A 24,946-nucleotide genomic window follows, 5' to 3' on the forward strand; every position below is an offset into this window, starting at 1 on the left:
GAGTGAACGTGGCTTTTTAAAATTAAACACACACCGTGTTTGGCGACCTGGAAGTCCTCAGAGGATGGGTTAGTCCCCAGCCCCACTGGGGCTGCCTGCAGACTGTGGGGGATGCACTTCCGGCAGAAACACTCCCTGGCTCTTGGCTTTGTGCGCTGTGTGCCCCCTGCTCACACCGACTGGTGCTAATCCCGGGTGGGCAGAGCCCACAGAGTCACCTGAGATGGGGCAGGCAAACAGCAAAATGTTTCTGACCACAGGGTATGTCTGTGACCTGGCAGGGTCTGCTTAGAGGATTGGCTTAAACTGATAAACAAATCCCGAGGCCTGTAACCAGTCTGAGACTGTGTATGTGTGTGGGGCACGAGGGGAAGCCTCTTCCCCACTTTCCCAAAGACGGTACCAGGAGTTCCCCCATGGGTCGCCCCCAACATCTAAGCCCTCCTTAGAGGAGATGCCTCATAGCTCACGTTCCCGATGAGCACTGTGTGCCATGTTCGTGGGCGGCTTGGAAAAGCTCGGGCTCCTGCTGCAGGGCCAGAGAAGAATACACATGGCGAGCCCAGTGAATCTCAACAGTACTGGGTGTGGTCAGAGGGCAGTGTGGGTGTGGCCGCGTGGCTCCACCCCAGACCCACATGGAGCAGTGGCTTTGGAACCAGACGCAGGAGCTGGGAATGGCAGCCAGCAGACCATGGGGTCCAAGGATCAACTTTAGCTACTGCGGCTGCCCAGCTTGCTGAAGGGAAGATAGCACATCACAACTTCTGAGCTCAACGATTTGGGAACAAGCTGTGTGCACTGCTGAGAAGGGGCTGGAACCGGCAGGAAGACGGACTTCGTCCCCTGGGATGGGACAGAGCAAAGGCCTCTCCAGTGAGGAACAAGCTCTCAGTAGCGGGTGCCGCCAGGTCAGCCTGTGCGCTCACCATCGGGGACAATCAGAGACACTGGGAGATGGCGGGATGGACTGGGTCACTTCTAAGTCCTTCTCCAACTCAGAACTGTACACCTGATTTGCTCAGGAGACCTCAGCAGTCAAAGCTTCCAAGCTGCAGTATGCAGTGGAAATGATCCCTATTTCCAATTCAGCAAACTCGTTTGAAAAAAGGCATGGGGATGTGGACAGCCATTTTCACCCTTTGAGCCAGAACATCTACTGGGGATGGGGGGTATAAAACTGCAGGCCATGGACACAGAGTGGAAAATAAACACAAAGATCCAATCTGGCTTTTACACGGAAGATACCACATGGTGTTACCCCAACTCTGACTTCAAACCCATCTCTGCCAACTTCAAAGGAGGCTCTTCATCAACGTCCCTTATTTCACAGTGGCTGTGAAACACAAAGCTTTTGGCCCATATAATCCGATCCACACCCCCGCTTAAATGGAACTATTTCTTTCTTTTTTTTTTTTTTTAAGGCAGGGCCTGGCTCTGTCGCCCAGGCTGGAATGCAGTGGTGCGACCTCGGCTCACAGCAGCCTCCCCTACCCGGGCTCAAGCAATCCTCCAGCCTCAGCATCCTGAGTAGCTGGGACTACAGGTACATGCTACCATGCCTGGCTAATCTGTGTATTTTTTGTAGAGACAGAGTCTTGCTATGTTGCCCAGGGTGGTTTTGAACTCCTGGCCTCAAGCAATCCACCTGCCTCGGCCTCCCGAAGTGCTGAGATTGCAGGTGTGAGCTACTGTGTCCGGCCCAAACAAACTATTTCTGAGATGACTCCCAAGGAAAAATTTTCAACTGGAACCACACAGATAGGAGTCTCTGAGGGGTGGTTTGGGTGTGGACACAAAGAGGGGAGACATTTCTCATGTTAAACATTGCAAGACACCCATCAGTGACAGCCGTTCCTCGGGCCCTAGTGACTCCCCAGAGTGCAGTGGTTCAGGTCCTCCCTCAAGGATCACTCCCTTGAGACACATGGCGGTCAGCCTTGGGTAACAGGCCCTTCCGGCAGAACTTTGGGCAACAGGCCCTTCCGGTAGAGATTGCTTGGGAGACACTCTTCTTCTGCCTGACCAGCAAGACCACCCTTGGGAATCTAGATCTGGTTTGTCAGGTACTGTTATTCAGAGCCTACTGAGCAAATCCAGAGAGCCTGACAGTAGGCCCACATGGAAACTGCTTGGAACAGGTGACAGCGCGTGGACTCCACTGCGTGCTGGGAAGGCTGCCCTCCCGCTCCCAAGGGGCCCAGCACACAGCGCTTCCCTGCCCCAGGACCCACTGACCTCAAGTGCACACACCTCGTCAGCAGCTTCGGAAGGACTTCTCCGTGCAGCAGTGTCGGGGGATGCTGCTGGCACTGCCCCCATGCAGTCTGCTGGGAGGCTGACCCCGTTGGTGCCGCTGCTGGGGACTGTGGGAGGGAAGGAGAGTGGGGAATCACAGGTGCTTGGTGGCCCTCCCACCCCCACTCGCGTAGCTGAGGGGCTGGGCCACGTCTAGTCTAGGGCCCCACCCATGGTAAAGCCCCACACCACGTCTCCTTTTTAAGGAAGGACCTGGTATCTCTACAAAGAGCCAAAATTCTTGGATTAAAAAAAAAAATAAGAGAAACAAACAAAAAAGAGAAACCTGCCGGGCACTGTGGCTCATGCCCGTGGTCCCAGTGCTTTGGGAGGCTGAAGCAGGAAGATTGCTTGGGGCCAGGAGTTTGAGACCAGCCTGGGCAACAGAGCAAGTCCCCGTTTCTAAAATAAGATAAAACAAATTAGCTGGGTGTGGTGGTGCACACTTGTGGTCCCAGCTACTTGGGAGGCTGAGGTGGGAGGATCGCTTGAGCCCAGGACTTCGAGGCTGCAGTGAGCTATGATTGCACCAATGCACTCCAGTCTGGGTGACAGAGCAAGACCCTATCTCTAAAATAAATAAATAAATAAATAAATAAAATGACCTTTCAACTTTTTAAAGATAACCTGTGAAAACTGAGGCTGAAATTCTATCTGCAAACACACAGGGATAAATCTCATTCCCAGGAGCCGGCCTGCTTTTATGAAGACAGTGAATGAACAAAGCAGGTTTCACCCACACAGTCACACTCGGCCGAGGGCTGTGAGGAAGCTGTGGAACCGCCTCTCACTCCTCCGTTGCCAGGGCTCGGGAGGCTTGGGGCTGCAGACGGCTGGGGGGTGATTTAAAGGATCATCTTCCCTGATCTCTCTGTATTTCTGGTGCATTCAGCAGTCACCTCTGTCGCAACACTGCTGTCCCGGGTGCGACTTCAGGAACACTCTACCCTGCCGTCTGGGCCTGGGCGCCAGGGCTGCCATTTCTTACCGGTCTGGGACAGCGCCTTTGGCTGCGGAGCTTGTAACACTGCCGGGCGAAGCACGCTCCGCTGCTGCTCCTTGGGCTTCTGGCTTGGCAGACCTAGGAACAGAAGATGGCCTTCCCAGTGCCCATGGACCACTGCCTGCCCCCAGGTGCTTCAGAGACTGACCCCTGGCAACCCATTTCATGCCCCTTGCAGGCTAGACTTTGCAGGGAAGCACTTTTTTAAAAACTTGAGGTCTTTTTTTTTTTTAACAACTGGACAGGCAGATCTGGCTATTGTTATTTTTATATGTGATTAAGTGAAATTCCCAGTAACCGATGTCTGTGAATTAATCCAGTTAGCACAGTAACGTGACCGGGTGTCGACAGACTCAACAGTCAAGTGGAGACTGTGACGGGAGAGCAGTGAATTCACAGGCAGCTACCCGGAGGCTCAGGACTCGGTGTAGGGTCACCTACAGGCACATTTTGCACCTGTTTTTCAAAACGGCCATGCTGAGGAAGTCCCTCTGCCAAAGGCAGATGGGGCAAGGACCCTTGCATGTGCCCTGCCCTGTGCAGCATCCCCGGCAGCCTCAACAGCAGCCGGCTCACTAGCAGCACGCCGCTGGAATGCAGCCACCCTGCTAACTGGGGTGAACACTGTGGTACGTGGGGGCCAGAACATGAAGGACAGACAGGCTGAACCAGGTGGGCTACTGCTGGGCATGGAGCCCGCCCAATGCACCCCGCCTAGCCTGCTCCCGTGCCACCACCGCCCACTTTTCTGAACACACGAGGCTCACAGTCAGGGGTCCCAACCTCCCAGCTCAGACAGTCTCTCTTTAAAGGAGCTTTCCAGGGCTCGTGGGTCAGGTTACAAGTGATCTTTCTAGAAAGCAGGCTGAGCCCGCAGTGTGCTGGTGTGGCCGAGCAGAGGTCTGAAAAACGTCAGGAAGCCACCCCCCGCCCCAGGGAGGTAGACGACCTACCTGCACTGGGGGCTTGGCCGTGGATCAGCGTTGGTGGCTTCAACCGGAAGCCACTGCTCCTTTCCTCTAAAAGCACAACACAAAATATCAACAGCAGGCCTGCCTGGGCGGGGGGCTGGGCCTGGGGGGCAAGGGCAGGAGAGGACCGTGGTCTTGGCCTCAGTGACTTCGGGCCTGGAGAACCAGGGAGAACATTTCCAAATTACAACAGAAGTCTCGTGCGATCAGCAGGCCTGGAAGGCGCCTGGAGGAGGGGAGAGGCAAGGACAGGAGGAACGATGGCCCTTGGGCCAGCTGCTGACCATGGGGGCAGGTGGGACATCAGCCGCCCTCCCAGCTGCCTATGACCTGCTGCAGGCTTAGGAGCTGAGCTGCTCAGCGGCCCTGTACCTGGCTCTGGAGAATGTCAGGGAGCCACGGAACACAGGCGCCCAGGCCCCACTTCCCTTTCCTAGAAGGCTTGTCTGTCAGAGGATGCGTCTGTGGCCAGGAAGAACCTTGGCACCACTACAGATGTCTGGGAAGTGAGACAGGTTTTTGTGATGAAAAGGTCAAAGGTGGCAGACAGTGAGCCTGCCTCCCCTTTCTAGATGTGCCTGCAGAGCTCCCTGTCTCAGTGAGGGAGCACTTCTGGCCGCCGTGGAGGAGGCCAGCTCCCCCTAGGCTGGAGTCTGGGCTGACAAATTCACAAAATTAGAGGGAAAGGTGAATGCCCAGGAGCTCCTGGGATGGCTCGAGAGCCCAGCCTTGCCCAGCCACCTGTCCACATGGACCCCTTCATCTGTGTGTCTTGGCAACTGTGCCCATACAGGGAGTGGGGATGGTGGTCTAGTCTGATCCACAACAGGAAGGATTGTCATAAAAGGCCTGTGACTCAGGCAGGCAAGCCTGTTCCTGGGCAAGGCACAGAGACTGTGGCATTATGGCTCCTGGAGGTGGCCCTGCATTTGTGCTAAGCTATACCCCCTTGTCAAGCTACAGGACACAAGATCAATATACAAAAACCAATTGTGTTTCTAATACCAGCAGTGAATAACCCAAAAGCAAAATTGAGAAAATAATTCCATTTACAATAAAACCAAAAGGAATAAAATACTTGGGAATACATTTCACAAGATAAAACTATAAAACAATGTTAGGGCCAGGTGCAGTTGCTCATGCCTGTAATCCCAGTGCTTTGGGAGGCTGAGGCAGGAGGACTGCATGAGCCCAAGAGTTTGAGATCAGCCTGGGCAACACTGCAAGACCCTAACTCTACAAAAAATTAAAAACTTAGCCAGGCATGGTGGTACATGCCTGTAGTCCCAGCTACTCAGGAGGCAGAGGTGGGAAGATCACTTGAGCCTGGGAGCTTGAGGTTACAGTGAGTTACGACCGTACCACTGCACTCCAGCCTGGGCGACAGAGTGAGACCTTGTCTCAAACAAAACAAAAACATTGTTGGAAGAAATTAAAGGTGTAAATCAATAGAAAGACACCCCCACATGCTGTCTGATTGCATTTCTGTGAAATGCCAGACTAAGCAGAAAGGAGCTGAGTGGTTACCAGGGCTCAAGTTGGGGGCAGGCTGTGACCACCTGGGGGCAGGTCTCACCACCTTAGGGGATGAGGTTTCTTTTTGGGATGGTGGAAATGTTCTAAAATTAATCACGTGATGCTCGCACAACTCTGTGGATGTACTAAAACCACTCAATTGTACACTAAAACGATGACGACAAAACCCAAAACACCTTGTCAGCTCAAATTTTCAGACTCAAAATCAAATCAAGATTCAGCAGGCCAAGGAAGACCTCTCTCCCACTGTGTCCCGGAGGCGCCGCTGTGCCTGGGCAGCAAGAGGATTGCAGCAACCCTTCTTACTATAATAGTTGTATGAGGCAGTCGAGCCCCAGGGGCTTCTGGCAGCCTGTGTTAGCAGAGCTGGTGCCTCTCCTGTAACAGACTGGTCATAAAAAACAAACTCAGGAGAGCCAGATCCTGCAGGATACCGGAGTGAGCCGCCAGATGTTCCTTTTCCGAAGGAAACACTCAATTACATTTCCAAAGCACGGAGCTATGCAGGAGAAGACTGGCAATTTAGATACGTTTTTAAAAGGTCAAATTCACAATTTAGACAGTTTTTAGCAGGCTCTTCAAGCTGGCTCTCCACGCTGATGTTTTGGCCACAGACTGACTACTGCCCTTCCACACTGCTCCATGCAGAGCTGGCGCTAACGCTGAGAGGAGCCTGGGGGCTGGCCCAAGCTGCCAGGAGGAAGTGGGAGACTTGGATAATCTCTGCCACCAACCTGCCACTAGTGCTAGGCCCAGAGCGTGGCCCTCTCCAGAGCTGCAGACAGACAAGGTGCGCTCCAGGGGCAGCCAAACTCTGGAGGTCCCTGTCACAGGCCCTGCTCCATGAAAACAAGGGTGGTTTCTTCTCATTCCTTCCAGAAACTTTCTTCTGCAACACAGGTCGCAACACAAGTTGCTGAATCATGGCCAGAGCCCGACGCCCGCCGCATACCCAAGGGGGTGTGGGCCTGTAGAGGATGCTGCACCAGTCTCTGAGGGACGCGCATCACTCCAGAGAGGAAGAGGACCCCTCCCGCTGGCAGCCTTTGCCCTCCTGGGAAGCCGGCAGGCTCCCTGTCTGAGGGTGCTTTTCGCCTGCCTCAGAGAGCCCCAAGTGATGTCTGTGGGAAGCCATGCTTGTCCCCCAGGGAGCCCCGATTTAACCAGGGAAGGGATGGGAATGAGACTGTGTGCATCAGATGCTGAGAAGGCAGCCTGGCTGGAGCTGGGGTCTGTGTGTGGACGGCGCTGCTGCAGGGTGGGGAGGAGGCTCAGCCATGCAGTGGGCAGGGAGTGATGCCTGATGCACAGAGGACAGAGGGCGCCGGTTTCTTAGTGCCAGAAGAGGGGCGGAATATACCAAGGGAGGCACCCACGTGCCCCTGGCGTCATCTCCACATGCAGGCAGGCAGGCAGAGAGTAAGACATCATGTGGACAAAGATGTGTGTGTCCCCAGCTCCGTCTGCGGAGGACCGGGAGCAGGGCTACACCTGAGGCAGTGAGATCGCAGTACCGCACGGAGTGATTTCAGACCTTGGTTTCTAAAGACCATGTTCTCTGAAGAACCAGCGTGCCTCTGAGAAATGCAGATTCCAGGGCTGGGATGAGAAAACAAGCTGAGCCAGGAGGCTCTTGTTGTGACAAAGTAAGGGAAGTGCTCAAATGAACAATGGGGACCTGCCTGACAGGGCTTCCACTGGCCGAATCTGGGACAACCTAAACATTAAATAAAAACCAGTAACCACAGATAGTCACCCACTGATGCCAACAGAAGCTCACCTGTCCATGTTGACACAATCAATCAAGGAACAAGCATGTGGGGAGAAGGGCAAGCTCCTCCTTCCAGTGAACACCACTAATCAACGCGGCAGGGATGGTGCTCAGAGAATCCCACGGGTGGTGCGTGCCTGTAATCCCAGCTACTTGAGAGGCTGAGGCTTGAGAATCTCTTGAACTCAGGAGGCAGAGGGTGCAGTGAGCTGAGATTGTGCCACTGCTCTCCAGCCTGGGCAACAGAGCAAGACTCTGTCTCAAAAGGGAAGAGAATCCCACGGGGCAGTCGTCAGCGGGAAACATCACTCCAAAAACATCACTAGGCGTGAGCACTGGAGGGCAGGAGTGTGACGAGGTACACACAGTCCCAGAGTCTAAAGTGTCTCTCAGAAACCATCCAGCACAAAGGGGAAAGTAGCTTTACAGTGGCGAAACCTGGCAGACAGCACCCTGATCGAGGAGCACAGCTACCCCGTGCTAGTAAGGGGACAAGTGAGTACTGTGCATGGCTTCTGTGACGTTCTCATCCAAGATGCCACACCTGGGTCTCACCACCAGGACATACTGGACAGGCCCCAACTGAGACACTTCTACCCAACAGCTGACCTGTAATCCTCGAGGTCATGAAAGTCAAGGGAAGCCTGAAGATCCGTTCCCAATGAAAGTGGAGGTATGTGAGGTAGGACCAGGGCCTGAGTCTTTTCTAATGGACTCATGGAGCTGACTGGAGAAAGCTAAATGGGGTCTCCAGACATAAGGGACAGAGAAATTCTTCTGTTAAGTGTTAAAGCTTTTCAAAATTAAAGCTAAAAAGCAGAAGGTAGGCAGACAAGGATGTGACGTTGGCTTTGCGGAACTGATGTGTGGCTAATATGACTGCCTTTTCATGCGTTAGGGCACTGGGGCTTCAAACCATGCCACGTCGGGGCCTGCGAAACAGCTGCCCTACTCCTGAGGCTGGAGGGGAAAGGTCTGTGGGGAGAGAGACAGGAGGGAGGCCGTCGCTCACAGACCTCAGAAGCGATCATGAGATTTGTAACAGAGCTCAGCAGCACAAATGGGTCCAGATACATGGCTTCAGTAACTGATCACCTAAAGCAGAACCTGCCGTGGTGAGGCAGGTTCTGCGCCCCCATCCAACCACCACCTGCTAAGCGACACCCCAGGAATAACCAACATCGTGCCCTTCCTGAGGACCCGGAAACACCAAGCCCCTCTGCATGATGAGACCAGGCGGTCGGCTCAAAACAGTTTGCTTTTAGAGTCAAAATGTCTCTTTGAAACGGGGCCATCAGCTCAACGCTGAGAGTTATAAAAACCCCCCTCTTCCCTCGACACGGACATCACGCCAGCAGCTAACTTATCTCACAATGCTTTTGAAGTCGGCAATGAATTTATATATGGTAGGTTGGGTTACAGAATTCAGGTTGTTAAACTCGCTTGTTAAATCTTTTATGAGGAATTTCAGCCGCGTGGGAGAAACTTTCGGGAAACCTTGGAGCTGGTTCTCCAGTGAAAGACCAAAAAGGCAGGCTCCATATTCTTCAGAAAGGGGGAGTGGCTTTCCTTAAAATTTTAAAGCTGGGGGCCAGATGTGGTGGCTCATGCTTGTAATCCTAGCACTTTGGGAGGCTGAGGCGGGTAGCTCACTTGAGGTCAGGAGTTCGAGACCAGCCTGGCCAATACGGTGAAACCCTGTCTCTACAAAAAATACAAAAAATTAGCTGGGCATGGTGGCACATGCCTGTAATCCCAGCTACTTGGGAGGCTGAGGCAGGAGAATTGCTTGAACCCAGGAGGCGGAGGTTGCAGTGAGCCAACATCGCCCCATTGCACTCCAGCCTGGAGGACAAGAGCGAAACTCCATCTCCAAAACACACAAAAAAGTTTTGAAGCTGTGATTAAACATACTTATCTAGGTAGGTCTAAGCAAAATTAATGTGAGAATTTAATACACAAAAAAGAGGTCTGGAAATTCACCAACTTCACAGGCGTTACCTTTGGGATGGCAGGGTGAGTGGGGAAGGGGCAGGGATTCTTTTTACTTGAAATATTTCTGATTTACTTTAAAGAAAAAAACAATTATGGGCCAGGTGCGGTGGCTCATGCCTGTAATTCCTGTATTTTGGGAGGCCGAGATGGGTGCATCACCTGAGGTCAGGAGTTCGAGACCAGCCTGGCCAACAGGTGAAACCCCGGCTCTACTAAAAAAATACAAAATTACCCCGGCATTGTGGTATGTGCCTGTAATCCCAGCTACTCGGGAAGCTGAGGCAGGAGAATCACTTGAACCCGGGAGGCAGAGGTTGCAGTGAGCTGAGATCACACCACTGCACTCCAGCCTGGGCAAAAAGAGTGAAAGTCTGTCTAAAAAACCAAAAAACCCCAATTATGAATGCATTACTTGTATAAAATTTTGAAAAATGAGTGATACATTTCTTCACAGGTTGTTTTTAGAGGACTTAGAGCTCCATGCAACCAGGCCCTGCTTGCAGAAACAAACATGAGAGCTTATGAAACCTCATCTGATGCCAGATCCCCAGACTATGAGCTGAAGAGTTGGGGGAAAAATTTTAACAGCTGAAAAAGAACTGACTTTAAATGCCCACTGAAGATCTGATTTTCCAACACCGATTGCTTTTCCTCCCAGGAGAACCCCTAGGCCGGGCGAGAAGGCAGAGGGGCGGGGGCTCACCTGGCTCTGAGTCGGAATTGCCTGCAGATGGCTCGCAGAAGCTTGATGGCATAAAAACATTGTTTTTTGAAACTGTCGGCAAGGAGGTGCAGGTAGGGGAGGGAACAAGAGGAAAAACAGCATGAATGGGTGGGATGGACCCTCAGAGATCACCTCTCCCACCTGAGGGGTGGATTCTCATGTCCCACGGGAGGAGACGGAACAGCACGCGAACAGGGCATTCAGTCTTTCCCCAGAAAAGCAAACCCCAAGACTCTTTACAGTACTACGAGGCTCTCCAGCCCGACGGCCTTCATCTGTCTGATGACTACAGTCAACTCTGGTCAACTGGGGGCACCCCCTGTCCCTGCACCCCTGCAGGGGCAGCTGGCAGGGGAGGTGCCGGATGCTCCAGGCCACATTGGAGGCCCTGACTCCTTCTCACCTGTCAAGGCTTGCCCACGGGGTTCCCCCTCCCCCATCTAAGATCTTCCTTCACCAAGGCAACTGCTTCCCAGGGTGTGGGCCGGCCAACAGGTTTCCACAAATGAAGTGGAATTCGTAGGGGAAGAACTCACTCTACGCAGAATGGAACCAAAGACAACACAGTTCAAATTATTGGTGCCCCTCATGCCTCCAGTTACCCTGGAGAGCTGAGTGTCTCTTGGGGGCTGCTGCGCTGGATGGGAGGTGATTTGAAGAGGGCCAGGGGAGAAGAATGGTTGTCCCTCGCCTCTTTAGCCTACATTCACAGCCCAAACACCTCTTCTTCTCTATGCTAGTTTTCGATGCAGCAAGCATGGTTCAGCAGTGGGCAGTGAGTGGGAAGGAATAAAATCAATGACCAGGAAGCGGAGCTCCCTCATTCCACAGAACACCTATCCATGGGCGCAAAGATCCTTAAATAAAGGATGTCAACTGCATCCTGGACTGCAAGCCATCTGGACAGTTCTGCAATATCCGGTCAGCAGATGACTGTGTAATAGCACTGGAAAACCTAATGCAGCTGTGCAAAAAGACGCGGCCCTGTCCAAAACCAACGTGATGAGAAAAGGGCATGAAAACAAGGGTGTGGAGGGGTGACTTGGGAAGGACCCTGGCTTCCTACGCTGTGTGTTCCTGTAACGCATGGGTGACTTCTGTAAGCAGAAACAACTTAACATCCTGAAGGTTCAGGACTGTAAAATGATTTACATGAACTTTCCAGGAATGGATTTCAGTTGGGTAACCGGAGAACCTGTCTAAACACTCACGTATGTCCAAGTTGGCGCTACAGACAGCTAAGACAGAGGCCACGAGACAATGCCAGAGTGGGAAGTCAAGACGGGGACGAGAGAATAGCCCTGCGGTGGCAATTACCCTCAAATCTGCAGAGTTGTGCCCATGGCAGGAGGCCGGGCTTTCTGAGTGTCACATTAAGTAGTGCTGATGGCATTATCTGCCTCAGGAACCTCTCTCCTGTACCAGCCTGCATGAGTCCCCAGGCCGACCTCCATGCCTGTGTTCAGACCAGGCCTCACGTCCAGGGCCTTCAAGCCCTTTAGCCTGCCCTGCTCCACAGTTCGAGCCTGGCCCACCCTCCTAGGCCCCCGCAAGCTCCTCTCCTCTGGGAGTTCACAGCATCACACACAGGCCTCTGCTGGGGCCTCCTGGCTTGCTGGTTACCGTGTGTGTGCATGCTTGTGTGTACATGCATGTGCGTGTCTGGGCTACTGCACTGGACTGCCCGCACTGGGCGTGCAGCTGAGGGGTCAAGAGAACACCCCACCCCTAAACCCCTAGTCTGTGCCCAGCCTTGGAAAGAGGAGATGTAATTAACAGGCAGAGGCCCCAACAGGGCTCTCAGCAGTCAACCCCTTTCCTCCATTTCAGAGGGACGATCTCTTCACAGTCTTCCTCAGGCCACCAAGTCTCACCATGCCACCAGTGTCACTGATTCTAGACGAGGACCCCTGGTGCTGCACTCTGGGCAAGCTCTCACCTCACTCCTGACCGCCCGAGCCTCAGATCGACTCTAACCAGAGCTGGGCAGGAAGGACACAGGAGACGATGCGCGGCACTGAGGGGAATGGCAGGTTTGTAAGCATAAACGCTTTCACCATTCGGTAAGTTTGCATATTTTACCTGACTGTGAGGGTGGGAACTGGGTTAAAGAGGACGTTCTTTCTCGCTTGACAGGAGGGCAGTAATTTCCATCTTCTCTGTCAGAATCTACAGAAAATGATGAGAAGAGGAGGAGAAAAATCAGGTTGCTTCTGTCTTTAAAACTGAAGATGGTCAAAGGTGTTAGAGAGCTCCTTACCTTCTCCGCCTTCAGGACTGGAGCCGCCAGCTGACCTCTGAAACAAGGAGCACACAGCCGGGGTCAGAGGGCATCAGGCTCATGGCAGCCGAGCAACTCTCAGCTCCGTAACAAATATCCCAACATGCACCACGGGCAGCTAACTCCCAGAGCCCAGCACCCGAATGAGAGCCAGGATTTCAGCCTAAAGCTCAAAAATCCCCCCGATGAACCTCTGCACCCAGCTTCACAAACACGTGCCAAAGAATTCTCTCAGTGGCTGGGAAAGCAGCCACAGCACCCGGATTAGTTTCTTGTTTCTCCACAGGTTACGCTAACTGGCCTGCCACCCCCAAACTCAAACACAGCCGAACCTCATCTGGCCCCCGTTCATCCTGCCAAGAGCTGAAAAGCAACCCTCTCCACCCGAGGGCAGCGGACTTGTGTAAAACGGTCGCGTCACACTGGATAGGAGCGGTTTTCCCTTCCTTGCCCTGGAACATTCTACCATGCACATCCTTGTCTCAGGGTGGGCTGTTATTCCCAGAGCAAGCAAGAGCTTGGATGTTTTGGGCCAAAGCCCACTTGCAAAGCTTTTAGAACAGAACCATCAAAGACAAGGCCCAGTCACAGGCTGAAGGAAGGGGCCTGAAGAATTCCCTATTCCACAAACTTTAGCTTTAGAGTGTGAACAACTAGCAACCAAGACTTAAAATGGGTTCACGACCAGCCTGACCAACATGGTGAAACCCTCTCTCTACTAAAAATACAAAAAAAAAAGTAGCTGGGCGTGGTGGCGCACGCCTGTAATCTCAGCTACAGGCTGAGGCACAAGAATTGCTTGAGCCCGGGAGGCAGAGATTGCAGTGAGCCGAGATCATGCCACCGCACTCCAGCCTGGGCGACACAGTGAGACTCTGTCTCAAAAAAAAAAAAAAAAAAAAAGACTTAAAATGGGCTGGGTGCAGTGGCTCATGCCTGTAATCCCAGCACTTTGGGAGGCTGAGGCAGAAAGATCGCTTGAGCCCAGGAGTTTGAGACCAGCCTGGGAAACATGGTGAGACTCTGTCTTTATAAAAAACCCAACCACAAAAAATCAGCTGGGCACGGGGGTGAATGCTTGCAGCCCCAGCTCCCTGGGAGGCTGAGGCAGGAGGATCACTTGAGCCCAGGGGTCTGAGGCTGCAGTGAGCTATGACCATGCCACTGCACTCCAGCCTGAAGGACACATCTCATCTCAAAAAACAAAACAAATCAAAACAAACTCAAAATTTAAAATGAGTAGTGTTTATCCTCTCCCCCAACACAATCCCTCATTTATGTCCTGTCTCAGAATTTAGCAGCCCAAAGCGCACCGATGAGTGAGGGCCGCTCCTCCTGGTGTGCTCCCTGCAAGAGCAAGGAGAAAAGCCAATTTTCTTATTTTCAAAAATGCTCCTCAGAGGTCAAATTTAGCCAAGTGAGGCCCGCCTGCCTCAATGAGCTGCTGGGGCGTACGGGAGGTAATGCATGTGAAAGTGCTTTGCAAACTGCAGAGTGCCTGGGAAAGCAAACTGCAATAAATAAAACCGAGGAGCACAGGAGCCAAGGGAGACCCCCCTCAAGTCGGGGCAGTGCATTTTCCCATAAAGGGCCAGACTGTCGGTACTGCTGGCTTTGTGGGCCACATTTGGTCTCTGTCATATATTCTTGTTTTTGCTTTTATAATCCTTTAAAAATGTAAACATCATCTTAGCTTACAGGCCCAGGACTGGAGCGTGTGGCAGTGAGAGCCCAGGGAAGGGAGGAAGTTGACTTGAAGTCACATAGCTCGTTCACGACGGTCAGAAAAAAAGCTACCCTGGACTTTCTCCTCCCGTGTGAGCTGACAGCATGGGTTTGTGTGGGAAAAGCAAGCCTGAGCTTCTTGCTTTAGGCCCGTGTTCTGAGACGGCTTTGGAAATGCTCCCAGGGGACTGTATGAGTGAGGGCTGATTATCACTATCCCCACGAGATGACATCATCAAAGTGTGTGGGAAACACAAAATCCTTGTAACACAACAGTGGGTTCTATTAGTCACTGGGGCAATTGTGAAGTACCACTGAATTCAAAACGCAATGCCATCAAGCAGCCTGGCCCTAGAGTCAGTACCAACTCCGGCCAGGACAACAGCACGAGGGGTGCAGAGGCTGCTTGGTCCCTGCTGCCTCTTGAAGGCCGGAAGAACTGTCAGTTTATTCCGGCTCTGCCATTTTCTAGGAAATGGAAACCTGGAAAACAGGGATGCGTGAGGTGACAGGCAGGGCAGGTAAGGTGCTCAGCCCGGTGCCCTGCATGCTGGGAGCAGATGATTACAATGCTCGTGACCCACACCTCATGAGACCAAACTCCCAACCCATGTAAAACCCCGAGGCTACGCTGGGGGCAGGGCTTTAGAGCTCAAGGCAGGCATGAACGGGTAGTCAGGGCTGTGGAGTGAGTCTTAGAGCTCAAGGCAGGCATGAATGGGTAGTCAGGGGTGTGGAGTGAGTCCTGGGTGCAGCCAGGAGGCGAGGGACCTGGACTGGGAACCTTTCTAGAAATGCCAGAGCCTGGGGTTGCATCTGATAGTGCTGAGCTGTCATCATCACCTTGTCATCCCTTTTCTTGGGTGACACCTGTGGGGTGGGTACAGGCTCCAGCTATCGCTCACCCTCATACTTAGCAAAGGTGACAGAAACACAGAGCAGCAGCATCTGCCCACCTGGGCAGCCAAAACCTTTGCTCATCCAGCCAAGCCTGGGCATCTCATGCCTGGGGCAGCTACTGCCCTCGACGGGTCCTTACATCAGCCTCCCAGCACAGGCAGCTGTGAGAAACGACACCTGACACAGCCTCCTTGCCCTCTGGGTAACCCATGCCCTTCAGAGCCCTGTAGGCTGGCTTTGGCCTCCAAACGATCTGTGCAGGTCCCTGTCTGAGGCCAGCTGCCTCTGCACAGCCCGATCTCCTCGGACACTGCACTGCTCGACTCACCTCTGGCTTCCCTGGCCTCACCAGTCCTCCTATCCATTCCTAACAGCAGGTCCAGGACATCCCCGCCCCCAAGTCCTATCCTGTGGCTCTAGACTTTTCTCTCCCCTTTTAATCCAACGAGCATTTCAACTGTACCAAAACCCTTACACGGTGTCCTCCCTGGTCCTGGGGGATCTGTCCCTTCCTAAATGACTTCTGGGACCAGGAGACGGCCATACCCTCTCTGGCCTCTGTAGACGACCTGCTGTCTCATCCAGTGATGTCCTTTTCCCTCAGGCAAGAATGAACCCCTTGGTGAGATGACCTCCAGGCCCCTCATACTCTTTCTCTGTGGCTTATTCTGATCCTGGGAGTTGTGTCAAGGACTCCACTAGACTTAGGAAGGAACTGGACCTCACGGTAGAAGCCCGTTTAGCATTTGTTCAACAAAAGACACTGCGTCCCAGGCCCCCTGCAGGCCATGGAGAAGCCGAAGACCTGAGTCTGGCCTTACGGAGGGAGCTGGTCCCCGAGCTCCCTCATGTCTCCTCACCCCTGCATGGGATGTTTCTCCTGCCACCTCCACACCTAACTCTCTGGCTCAGTGGTTATCTAGGTTAATTTCCACGTGTCAGTTTCCTAGTTTCCTTGTTTTTGATTTCCAATTTTATATCCTTGTGGTTGGAGCACATACTCCATATTTCAATCCTTTGAAATTTGAGATGTGTTTGGTGACCCAACAAATGGCTTCCCATGGAGAATTTTCCATGTGCACTTGAGAAGGCCGTGCACCCCGCTGTTTGGGTGGGGTGTCCTGTATGTCTGTTAGGTCTGGTTGGTTTTTGTGTTGCTGAAGTCCTGTTTCCTTACTGATCTTGTCTAGATGTTCTATCCATTACTCAAAGTGCAGTACTGAAGCCTCCAACTCTTACAGTTGACTCGACTATTTTTCCCTTCAGTTCTGTCCGTTTTTGCTTTGAGTATTTTGGGGGCTCTTTTCACGATACCCCATGCCTCTCAGGGATCGTGGATGCCATGGATGCTCTCCCCAGAGCAGCATGTCCAGGTCAAGAGTGTGGCTCCGGGGCTCCCAACAGTCTCTTGGGGTCTACCTGTAGCTCTAGGAGCAGCCCCGGGAACACTGTGGTGCCCCCAGGCATTCTGGACTTGTCCTCCCCTTCACCCACCACCTCCAACCTGCCAGCAAGTCCCGTTAGCTCTAGCCCCCCAAGAACGTACCTTTCCCTCCTGCTTTGGTGGCCTCCTCAGGCACAGGGTCCCCTCTGCCACCAGGCTCTGGCCATGTGGCCTCCTGTTTTCTGAACATGTTGGCTGCTCCTGCCTCACTGAGTGCTGCTTCTCCATGGGCGCCCTACCTCCAGGTCCCTGCATGTCTGAGATGCTGTGAGCACCACCTCTAGGGTAAGCTCGTGCTCACTCCCTACCCCATCCCCTCTCGGGAGCTACCCTGTTTTGTTCTATCACAGACGGAAATGATCTCAGAGGTGTCTCCTACAACACAGTTCAATCAGGAGACACCCGGGACACCTGCACAGAGGGCGCTTGCTGAGGACCTGCTGCATGGGTGGAGTCCGTGTCCTCCACCATGTCCCCTTCAGTGACCTTGAGAAGAATGGGTGCCTAGGCAGACAAGATTCAGATGCTGCCTGACCCCTGACCTCAGGAGACCCTCAAATCCGTGCCCCAAATATCTTCTAAGAACCTGCCTGCAGCAAAGTGGGGGGGCCTCTTTGTCCTGGAAAGGCTCGGAAGCCAAGGCCTGGGAAGGAACAACACAGGAAGATACTGATGGGGGAACCTCCTGCCAGCAACTCTCCACTAAGACCCAGCGGAGGGAAGCAAGAAGACAGAACGCGTGCCTGTGGACAGAGCTCTTCTAGAATCCTAACCCGCTGGCCATGTGAGGCACCGCCTGCCCTCTGCCCCGTCCAGGCCTCCAAACCCTGCACCTTGCTGGGATGGAGGGCCTCTCCTCTCAGGAGACATTGGAACTTGCTGTCCAGCTGGCTTGTGCTGCCTTTTCCAAAGCAGGAAAAGGTTTGGGGTGAAGGAACCTCCTTTAAGCCACCCAGCCCCGCACACAGCCAATGCCAGCTCCACATTTTCCATTTCCTGGACTCAGCAGCCCAGGAGTCTGGACCTGTTTGGTGTCAAGGCAGTCTGGGGCCACCCCTCCCCCCAAACAAGGCAGTAGGTCCTCAGGGGTTGGTCCCAAACAATGCCTGGGACACACTCAGGGTCAGCCCCCAGAGGTCTGCAACCAGAGCTCAGGAGGATCTTAAGAGCAAGCTCCAGGACGGGCACGGTGGCTCACGCCTGTAATCCCAACACTTTGGGAGGCCTAGGCGGGTGGATCACCTGAGGTCAGGGGTTCGAGACCAGCCTGGCCAACATGGAGAAACCCTGTCTCTGCTAAAAATACAAAAATTAGCCAGGCATGGTGGTGCATGCCTGTAATCTCAGCTACTCGGGAGGCTGAGTCAGGAGAACCGCTTGAACCCAGGAGGCGGAGCTTGCAGTGAGCTGAGATGGCGCCACTGCACTTCAGCCTGGGCAACAGAGTGAGACTCTGTCTCAAAAAAAAAAAAAAAAAAAGGAAAAGAAAAAAGAAAAAAAACACAACAAAAAGAGCAAGCTCTGAAGACTCGAGCTTAATGGTAAGGAGAGAGGACAGAAGCAGGATATGAGAGCCCCATTTCCTTCTCCTCCTCCGCTTTTCCCAAACGAGACTCCACTGCTTCGAGGCGCAGGGCTTCAGGATGACACCTGGGAATGCTGGGTCAGCATCCATTTCAACGCCACGATGACAACATCCCAGAGTAATAATAAGGAAGCAGAAGAGAAAGAAGACCAGAGGGCCCTCTGACTTCTCTCTCTGGCATTGGGACAGCAGGAGCGAATGGAGCAGGCTCAGAAAAGGTGAAGCAGCCCTCCCGCGGCTTGGGCTGCAGGCTGGTCGGGAGCAAGCACGGTGAGTGCTGATCATGTGCCCCGTGTCCCTGCCGGCGGGGTGGGGGCTGGCGGCGCAGCAAGCTCCCCACCAGGAGCCATAGGGAGCTTGCGGGAAGTAGCTCAATTCTGTGAGGCGCATGAGTCCCTGTCACTAAATACAAGACAGGGGGGCACATCCCATCTGGAATGGGAATGCAGGGGTGGGAAGTTTGTTCTTTGCATAAGGAATGAAACAGTGAAAATCACGGTTGTCACATTTATTAAGAATTGCCCTGTCCAAAAAACACAGGTCTTGTCAGACAGCCTGGTGTGGCCTCAAGGAGGACAGAGGTGCCAAGGCGGCCCAGGGAAAGGGACAAAGCTTTCAGAAGCCGACTCCACTGACACAAAGACAAGGAAGAAGCAGGAAGGAATGGCACTGTCTACCTGATCCCCTAGGAAAGGCCAGAAAGCAAGGCCATGTCAGAAAAATTCCCTCTAGATGGCTGGGTGTGGTGGCTCACGCCTGTAATCCCAGCACTTTGGGAGGCCGAGGTCGGCGGATCACAAGGTCAGGAGATCGAGACCATCCTGGCTAACACGGTGAAACCCTGTCACTTCCAAAAATACAAAAAAAATTAGCTGGGCGTGGTGGCGGGCGCCTGTAGTCCCAGCTACTCAGGAGGCTGAGGCAGGAGAACGGCATGAACCCCGGGAGGCGGAGCTTGCAGTGAGCTGAGATCGGGCCACTGCACTCCAGTCTGGGTGAGAGTGAGACTCCATGTCAAAAAAAAAAAAAAAAAAGATAAATTCCCCCTAGAAAATTGTGGCAACCAAGCGGCATACCAGTGCCTCAGTGAGTCTGGCAAGTTAGAAAACCTAGTTGGTCATGGCTGGATGCCTGGGATACAAAATAAATGATGGGCCAGTTCAATGCTTTTTATTCTGTGGCAGAGGCAACCAGCTCAGAAATTCTTGTCAAAAGGGCAGGCCCTGAGAAAAGCAAGTGAGAGGCAGCTTCCAAAGGTCTGAATGTTGAGGGGTGCTGAGGGTCAAATCCTGTGCAGGGGCTAGAAGGTGGGGGAAGCTGTCTGGCCAGAGGGATTCATTCCAGAACCTCCTTAAGCTCCCTGGTGGGTCTAATAAACATATCTGAAGCTCGGCAGGTCCTTGGCAGGGAGCTTCAGCCCAGTACAATTCCACCAGGCTCGGAGTGAGTGCCCAGAGCTGCCTGCTTTCTCCGCATCAGAGAACTTAATCGGGATGTGGTTTGGTCTTCTTCAGACTGTCTTCTGAAAGCCAGGAAGTCTGATATATAGAGACTTTTTCCTGGTACTGACTCTTCCATGGCCAGGGTTCTGACGAGACTGAAAGATGATAAGGGCCCTTTACAAGTAACAATTCGGCGCACCACTATTTACTATCAAGAACTCTCAGCTTTATATTCCCCCCAGAGACCATGGAATAAAGTGAATAGACTAGACGTGATGGATGAGACCTGCCGGGTAACATGGGGGTGGTTTCCTGAACACCAGTGTGATACAGAGTGAGACCCAAATTTCTTCTGATGCAAACAAAAACAGTCTGAGTTCACACACACAAAAAAGTCTCAGGCCAAGAAGCGGTTGGCATCGGGTTCCATCTGACTTGATCTATGGCCTAACTAACCTAAAATAAAGTTTATTTTGCTCTGAGCAGCCCCGATTAGTAGAGAAAGTCAATTAACAGGAGTCCTTAGCAACCAGTCAGGGTGTTCTCTGCAGACAGCCTGAGGGAAGAGCCCTGGCTGGCTCAGAGCTGTCACAAGGGGCTTGACAATGGCTCTCCTGGGGCTCCTGAAAGTGGGTGTCCAAAAGTTACGAGTGCTAAAACTACAAGGTGCATGTTATGCGCATGGCCACCAGCGCTACATTGGAACATTTACATACTGTTCTATGCAGCCTCCAATCCTGGCTCTCCCACGGTGATCACAAGCTCATCCCAAGGCTCCCTGCCATACAGCTTCACCTTCCACCTGCCAGTGTTGGGGACTGCTTGAATTTCTCAGGATCAGAGCCTCAGACCTAAAGTCCATGAGAATCAGGATGCTGAGATCTACCTGGGCTGGCCAGGCCAAACAGATGAACATCTGGACGAGGTGAGGCCCCTCTGGACACTCCAGCATGGGCCTCTGTGAGAAGTACGCAGGGCACAGAACAGCGCGTGTGCTCTTGAAGAGCACATGCTACCACAAGTCTCTGTGATGCACTTGTTTGCTACTCTCATTCTAGAACCTGTCACCTCTGCAGCTGGAGAGTCCTATGTGGGCTGCATTTTTCAAACCCAGGCACCTGCGGAAGGCCTCTGGGGGGGACCCTAAAGACCATCTGTTCCCAGAGAGCTAAAGACGGAAACCTGAGAACACCATTTCATGTGCCCTCAAAGACCAGAGGTGCAGTAACTCACCATACGTGACTTAGGAGAAGTTTCCAGCAGCCCCTCTGCCAACAAAAGAAGGGCGCAGCCACCTCCTAATTCTTGCTCCGGTGGCTGTCACGTGCGCTCGTGGGAGGGCTGTACTCCCAGTGCACTGTGGGTCAGGTGCCTCCTGGCTGGACTCCTTCCCGCGGCTCCTATGTCTCACTACCCCAAGCCCACTTTTGTGCCACAAAGGCCACTACCGCCGTTACCTCCCCCACACCCATAGCCTCTGGCACAAGACTGTTGCTTCTTTTTCCATCACACACTGACTCCTCCAAAATGTTAACACAAGACTCCAACCCACCCCTGGCTGAACAGTGCTTCCTAAGTGTCCTGGGGTTTGGTGGCTGTAGCTGAATGTTAACAGTTTCCTTAAAAACCGGGGACTGGTGTGTGCTAGAAGGAACGCTGAGGTCTGGGGTAAGGTTTGGGACTGTACCAGCCTGGAAGGCTGCCTCGTGCTCAGGCAGGTAGAGCTGGGTCCCTTCTTTTCTTCTTAAGAGTCCTTTTTCCCTGTCCTGAGAATAGGGGTCTTCTGTCATGAGTTACCTAGATGGAGTTTTCAATCCTGAATGTAGGATAATGTTTACCTTTCCCAATTTATCAAACTTCAAAAACCCAAGACATTTCTTGTTCTTGAGAGTTCACAATCTTCTCCACCTATAATCTTCAAAAGGCTTCTTAATACAAAGATAAAGGGCTCAGGGGATTCCTTCTGGGTTCAAAGGAAGAGTCTTTTCTTCTTCCTGCTTTGATTGAAGACAATCAGTTCACTGCCTTAACCACAGTCCAAACACAATCAGTCTTGCAAAGCAATCTGTGTTGGTGAGCGCCTCTTCCTAGATATCAAAGGAAGCCTTAGCTTCTTGGGTTTCTAAGACGCTAAACTTGAATGCCCGCATTCAGGGAAACAAGAAAGAAAAATGGAAGCAGGGTGAAGGGGTCAAATCAGGTTTGGAAAGTTCTACTTCACATGACTCAATTCCTCCTGACCCCTCGTGTCTTTTTCGGGAAACAGGATTCACCTCTTGCTGTGGGTATATATTCCCCCAACTTAGAAAAGGCTAAAAGGGGATTCGATCTTCCCCGACTTTTCAGCAGCATGAATTAAAGCGAGTTGGAAGAAATCCTTGTCATCTTTTAAGTTACCATTAGCTGCTTACAATTATCTAGGGCCAGGATCCGAGGGACCCGAAGGGAAAGGGGATGGTCTGGGTTGGGCTCCCCCTGGGCAGTAGGAGTGCCGGGCAGGTGTGGACTTACCCCTTCCAGTTCTCGCGGAAAAGGAGGAAGCTGGGCTTCAGGAGCGGGAGGCGGAGGAGTGCTGGCTGAGGCGCCAGCAGGGGCAGGAGGTTCTAGGGCATGCTCGCCAGCTGACTCGGGGTGACCCGTGCCATGGTGGGGGGCCTCAGCCTCCCCCCGAGGCTCCTCTCCCGAATCCGACAAGTCTTTTTGCTCTGCAGGGGACTGGGAGCAAAAAAGACAATTTTCCTTCAATGTGAATAAAGGCTGCACCACACAGCAGGAAGGGCGGGCAGGGGTCAGAGGCTGGAGCTGGCTCAGCTTGCAGCAGCTCCTGCGCCTGGCAGGAAGGTGGGGAGAGCAGGCACCTGCTGCTGGGTTCTGCTCAACAAAACCAGCTCTCCCGGCTGACGGAAGTGAGAGTGGACTACGTGCCATGTGACTTTGCAAGGAGCTCTACGGTGTATGAGAAGCAGGACCCTCGTTTCCAAAACTATGGGCTGCCTGGCAAGGAGCTACTTGGCTTATGGGCCTTGGTGATCAAGGAACAGGGACGATCATGCAAAATATTAAAACCCCTTCAGGATCTCAAAAATACTGAAGTGGGGGAGCTGGCCATCAGCACCATTTCTGTGCTTTAGGAAAGAGGGAGGCGGGCCTGGAACCCCACAGGAAGAAACCAGGGAGGCCGGGGTCAAGGGCTTCTGCCTCTCGCTACAGTTCTTCTAGCACTTTCCATTTGTTCTGCTTACACCCAGGATCCAGAAAGTGCTTTCCCACCTCAGTGAGTGCAGGTTTGGGGTGACACAGACACTGAGAGCTGGTTTTTGCATCAGTGGCAGGCGGGTAGTTCAGATGAAGGAGGGGGGCACATCCGCAGAGCCCCTCGGCCTAGGATTCTCCCAGGTGCATCCTCAACACCCTGGGCAAGGGCTCATTTGGAAAGCTGCCAAGGTGAGAGTAGCCGGTTCTGGAAGTCTTCCTCCCCACAGTACACACCCGGCATCCTTTAAGGTGGTTCTTGGGACTCCGGCAGGGCTTCCATGGGCTGAGAGCTCTGTGGCCATAACTCCAAGACTTTTCTTGAGAAATGGGTTAAACACCTGGTGTCCCTCCAGTCCCCAAACCTCCCTCTTGGCATCGTCCAACGACATGGAGCCATTTCTCGCACTCGGTGACCTACATGACTACAGGGCTGCCCCGTCTCCCTGTGGACGTGGCTGTGTTTCTTCTGGGTGTGAAGTGGCTGACCTCTTTAGACGGGGTTTGGGCACTACTTAAAAAGCAGTGATCTGGGAGGAGGAAAGGAGCTACAGAAAGAGGATGTAAGAGAATGTGCACAAATTCGTAAGAAAGCAAAAGCAATCTTCACATCTCAAAAGTAATCAAGGGGACACTGTCGCCTCTTTGTATCCAGGGCAGATCCACAGACCAGCCGCTCTCTAAACCTACACAGGACACCGTGGTTGGTCCAGCCACCCATGTTTGTTGCTACTTTATGGTGAGAGACTTAACACCTCACAAGAGAAAAATTAAACCCAGAGCTCTGTGGGGGACTGCCTATCTCTAATTAGAACCACTTGAATTTTTTGTAATCCCTGCTTTTGAAATGTAAATATTCAAACATCCTCATGGCAATTCAAAATGCTAAACAAGAGGACCAAGAAGTAAGTCATAAACATGGAAATCAAGACATCAAAACAGGATCAAATTTGTCATCTTCGGTTAAGATGAATGATTCGTACAAGTGTTGAGAAGTATTACATCACTTCCTCTCTCAGAAGGGAGAATTAACAATGTCATTCCAGCATTTTCTACTCAGGTCCTAGCATTTCTCCTGGGCAGGAAGCGTAAGCTCTAAAGAATAAAGGTGAAGCCTGGAGTTTTTCAACATGTCTGATAAAATCAGACATCAAGATTTTGCCAGCCTTTGACCTCACCCTAAAATACACATGGCTGGCAAAAACCACGTCCACCAGGGCTAAGCTCATCACACCAACAGTAAGCCTCAAAAGCAGGTCTAAACACCCTACGACCACATTTTCAGTGATACTGTACTTTCTGCTAAATAGTGATTCTGTAACTGCCTTCTTTTTACCAAATGGGCATTATTCTGCTAGTACAACCTCAAAGCCTCCCCGCTTCAGATTAACAAATGCTCTGGAGAGAGAGCAACTGAAAGAAATGTTTAGTCTTTACAAATAATGGAACAGTCTACATAAGGATATTTGAATTCTCTTCACATTAAAAAGAAAAAGAAAGAACTCTACCTCCATCCAAGGCAGTTAAGAAAGAAAGGTTTCATTTTTGCCCTGGAAACAATGATGCATGTAAATGCAGGCGTTTTGCCGAGACAGCAGAGCCCTCCCCAGGAAGCGCAGGCATGGGAAGGCAGTAACATCCCTGTGCTGCCAATCTGGCCATGGCTTCGTTTTAGGTGCTAGGACTACAATTAAAACCACACATGGCTTTTTCTACCCTGGAACGATAGGATTTGGCAACCTCACCCAAGGCTAAGTGATGCCACCGGCACCCACACGCAGGCCACGGTCCCAATCTGCAGTGTGTTAAAGTGCAATCTGGCACATCAATGAGACCCACAGAAAACCGCTCTGTGGCTTTGCCACTGAACAAAAACAAAAAATTCCTAGGCTGGCAGCTTCATATCTTTCTTTTCAACTCCAAATCATGCTGAACCATGATTCAGCAATAAAACCTGAGCATACAGAGCTGTCTCCTTTGAATGGCGTGAGGGGGATGGTGGAGAGGAAGGGGCTCTTT

General features: G+C 52.4%; 1 protein-coding gene across 6 annotated transcripts in view; it reads right to left on the reverse strand.

Annotated features, from left to right (window-relative positions):
* RANBP3 (RAN binding protein 3) overlaps positions 1 to 24,946 on the reverse strand; it is a 61,640-nt gene that overhangs the window by 12,278 nt on the left and 24,416 nt on the right. For 2 of the 6 annotated variants that reach the window (XM_032169398.2, XM_058425120.1), the window contains exons 3-8: positions 22,187 to 22,390; positions 12,559 to 12,595; positions 12,381 to 12,467; positions 4,255 to 4,320; positions 3,287 to 3,379; positions 2,254 to 2,366 (exon numbers count right to left, since the gene is read on the reverse strand). In XM_032169398.2, the coding sequence (XP_032025289.1) occupies positions 2,254 to 2,366; positions 3,287 to 3,379; positions 4,255 to 4,320; positions 12,381 to 12,467; positions 12,559 to 12,595; positions 22,187 to 22,390 (600 nt within the window). Of the gene's footprint in view, positions 1 to 2,238; positions 2,367 to 3,286; positions 3,380 to 4,254; positions 4,321 to 12,380; positions 12,468 to 12,558; positions 12,596 to 22,186; positions 22,391 to 24,946 lie in introns of all 6 variants that reach the window. The other 4 variants (XM_032169397.2, XM_058425119.1, XM_032169401.2 and 1 more) reach the window with 3 other exon arrangements.

This window comes from Hylobates moloch, unplaced genomic scaffold (genome assembly GCF_009828535.3).
Source record: "Hylobates moloch isolate HMO894 unplaced genomic scaffold, HMol_V3 SCAFFOLD_12, whole genome shotgun sequence".
NCBI lineage: Eukaryota > Metazoa > Chordata > Mammalia > Primates > Hylobatidae > Hylobates > Hylobates moloch.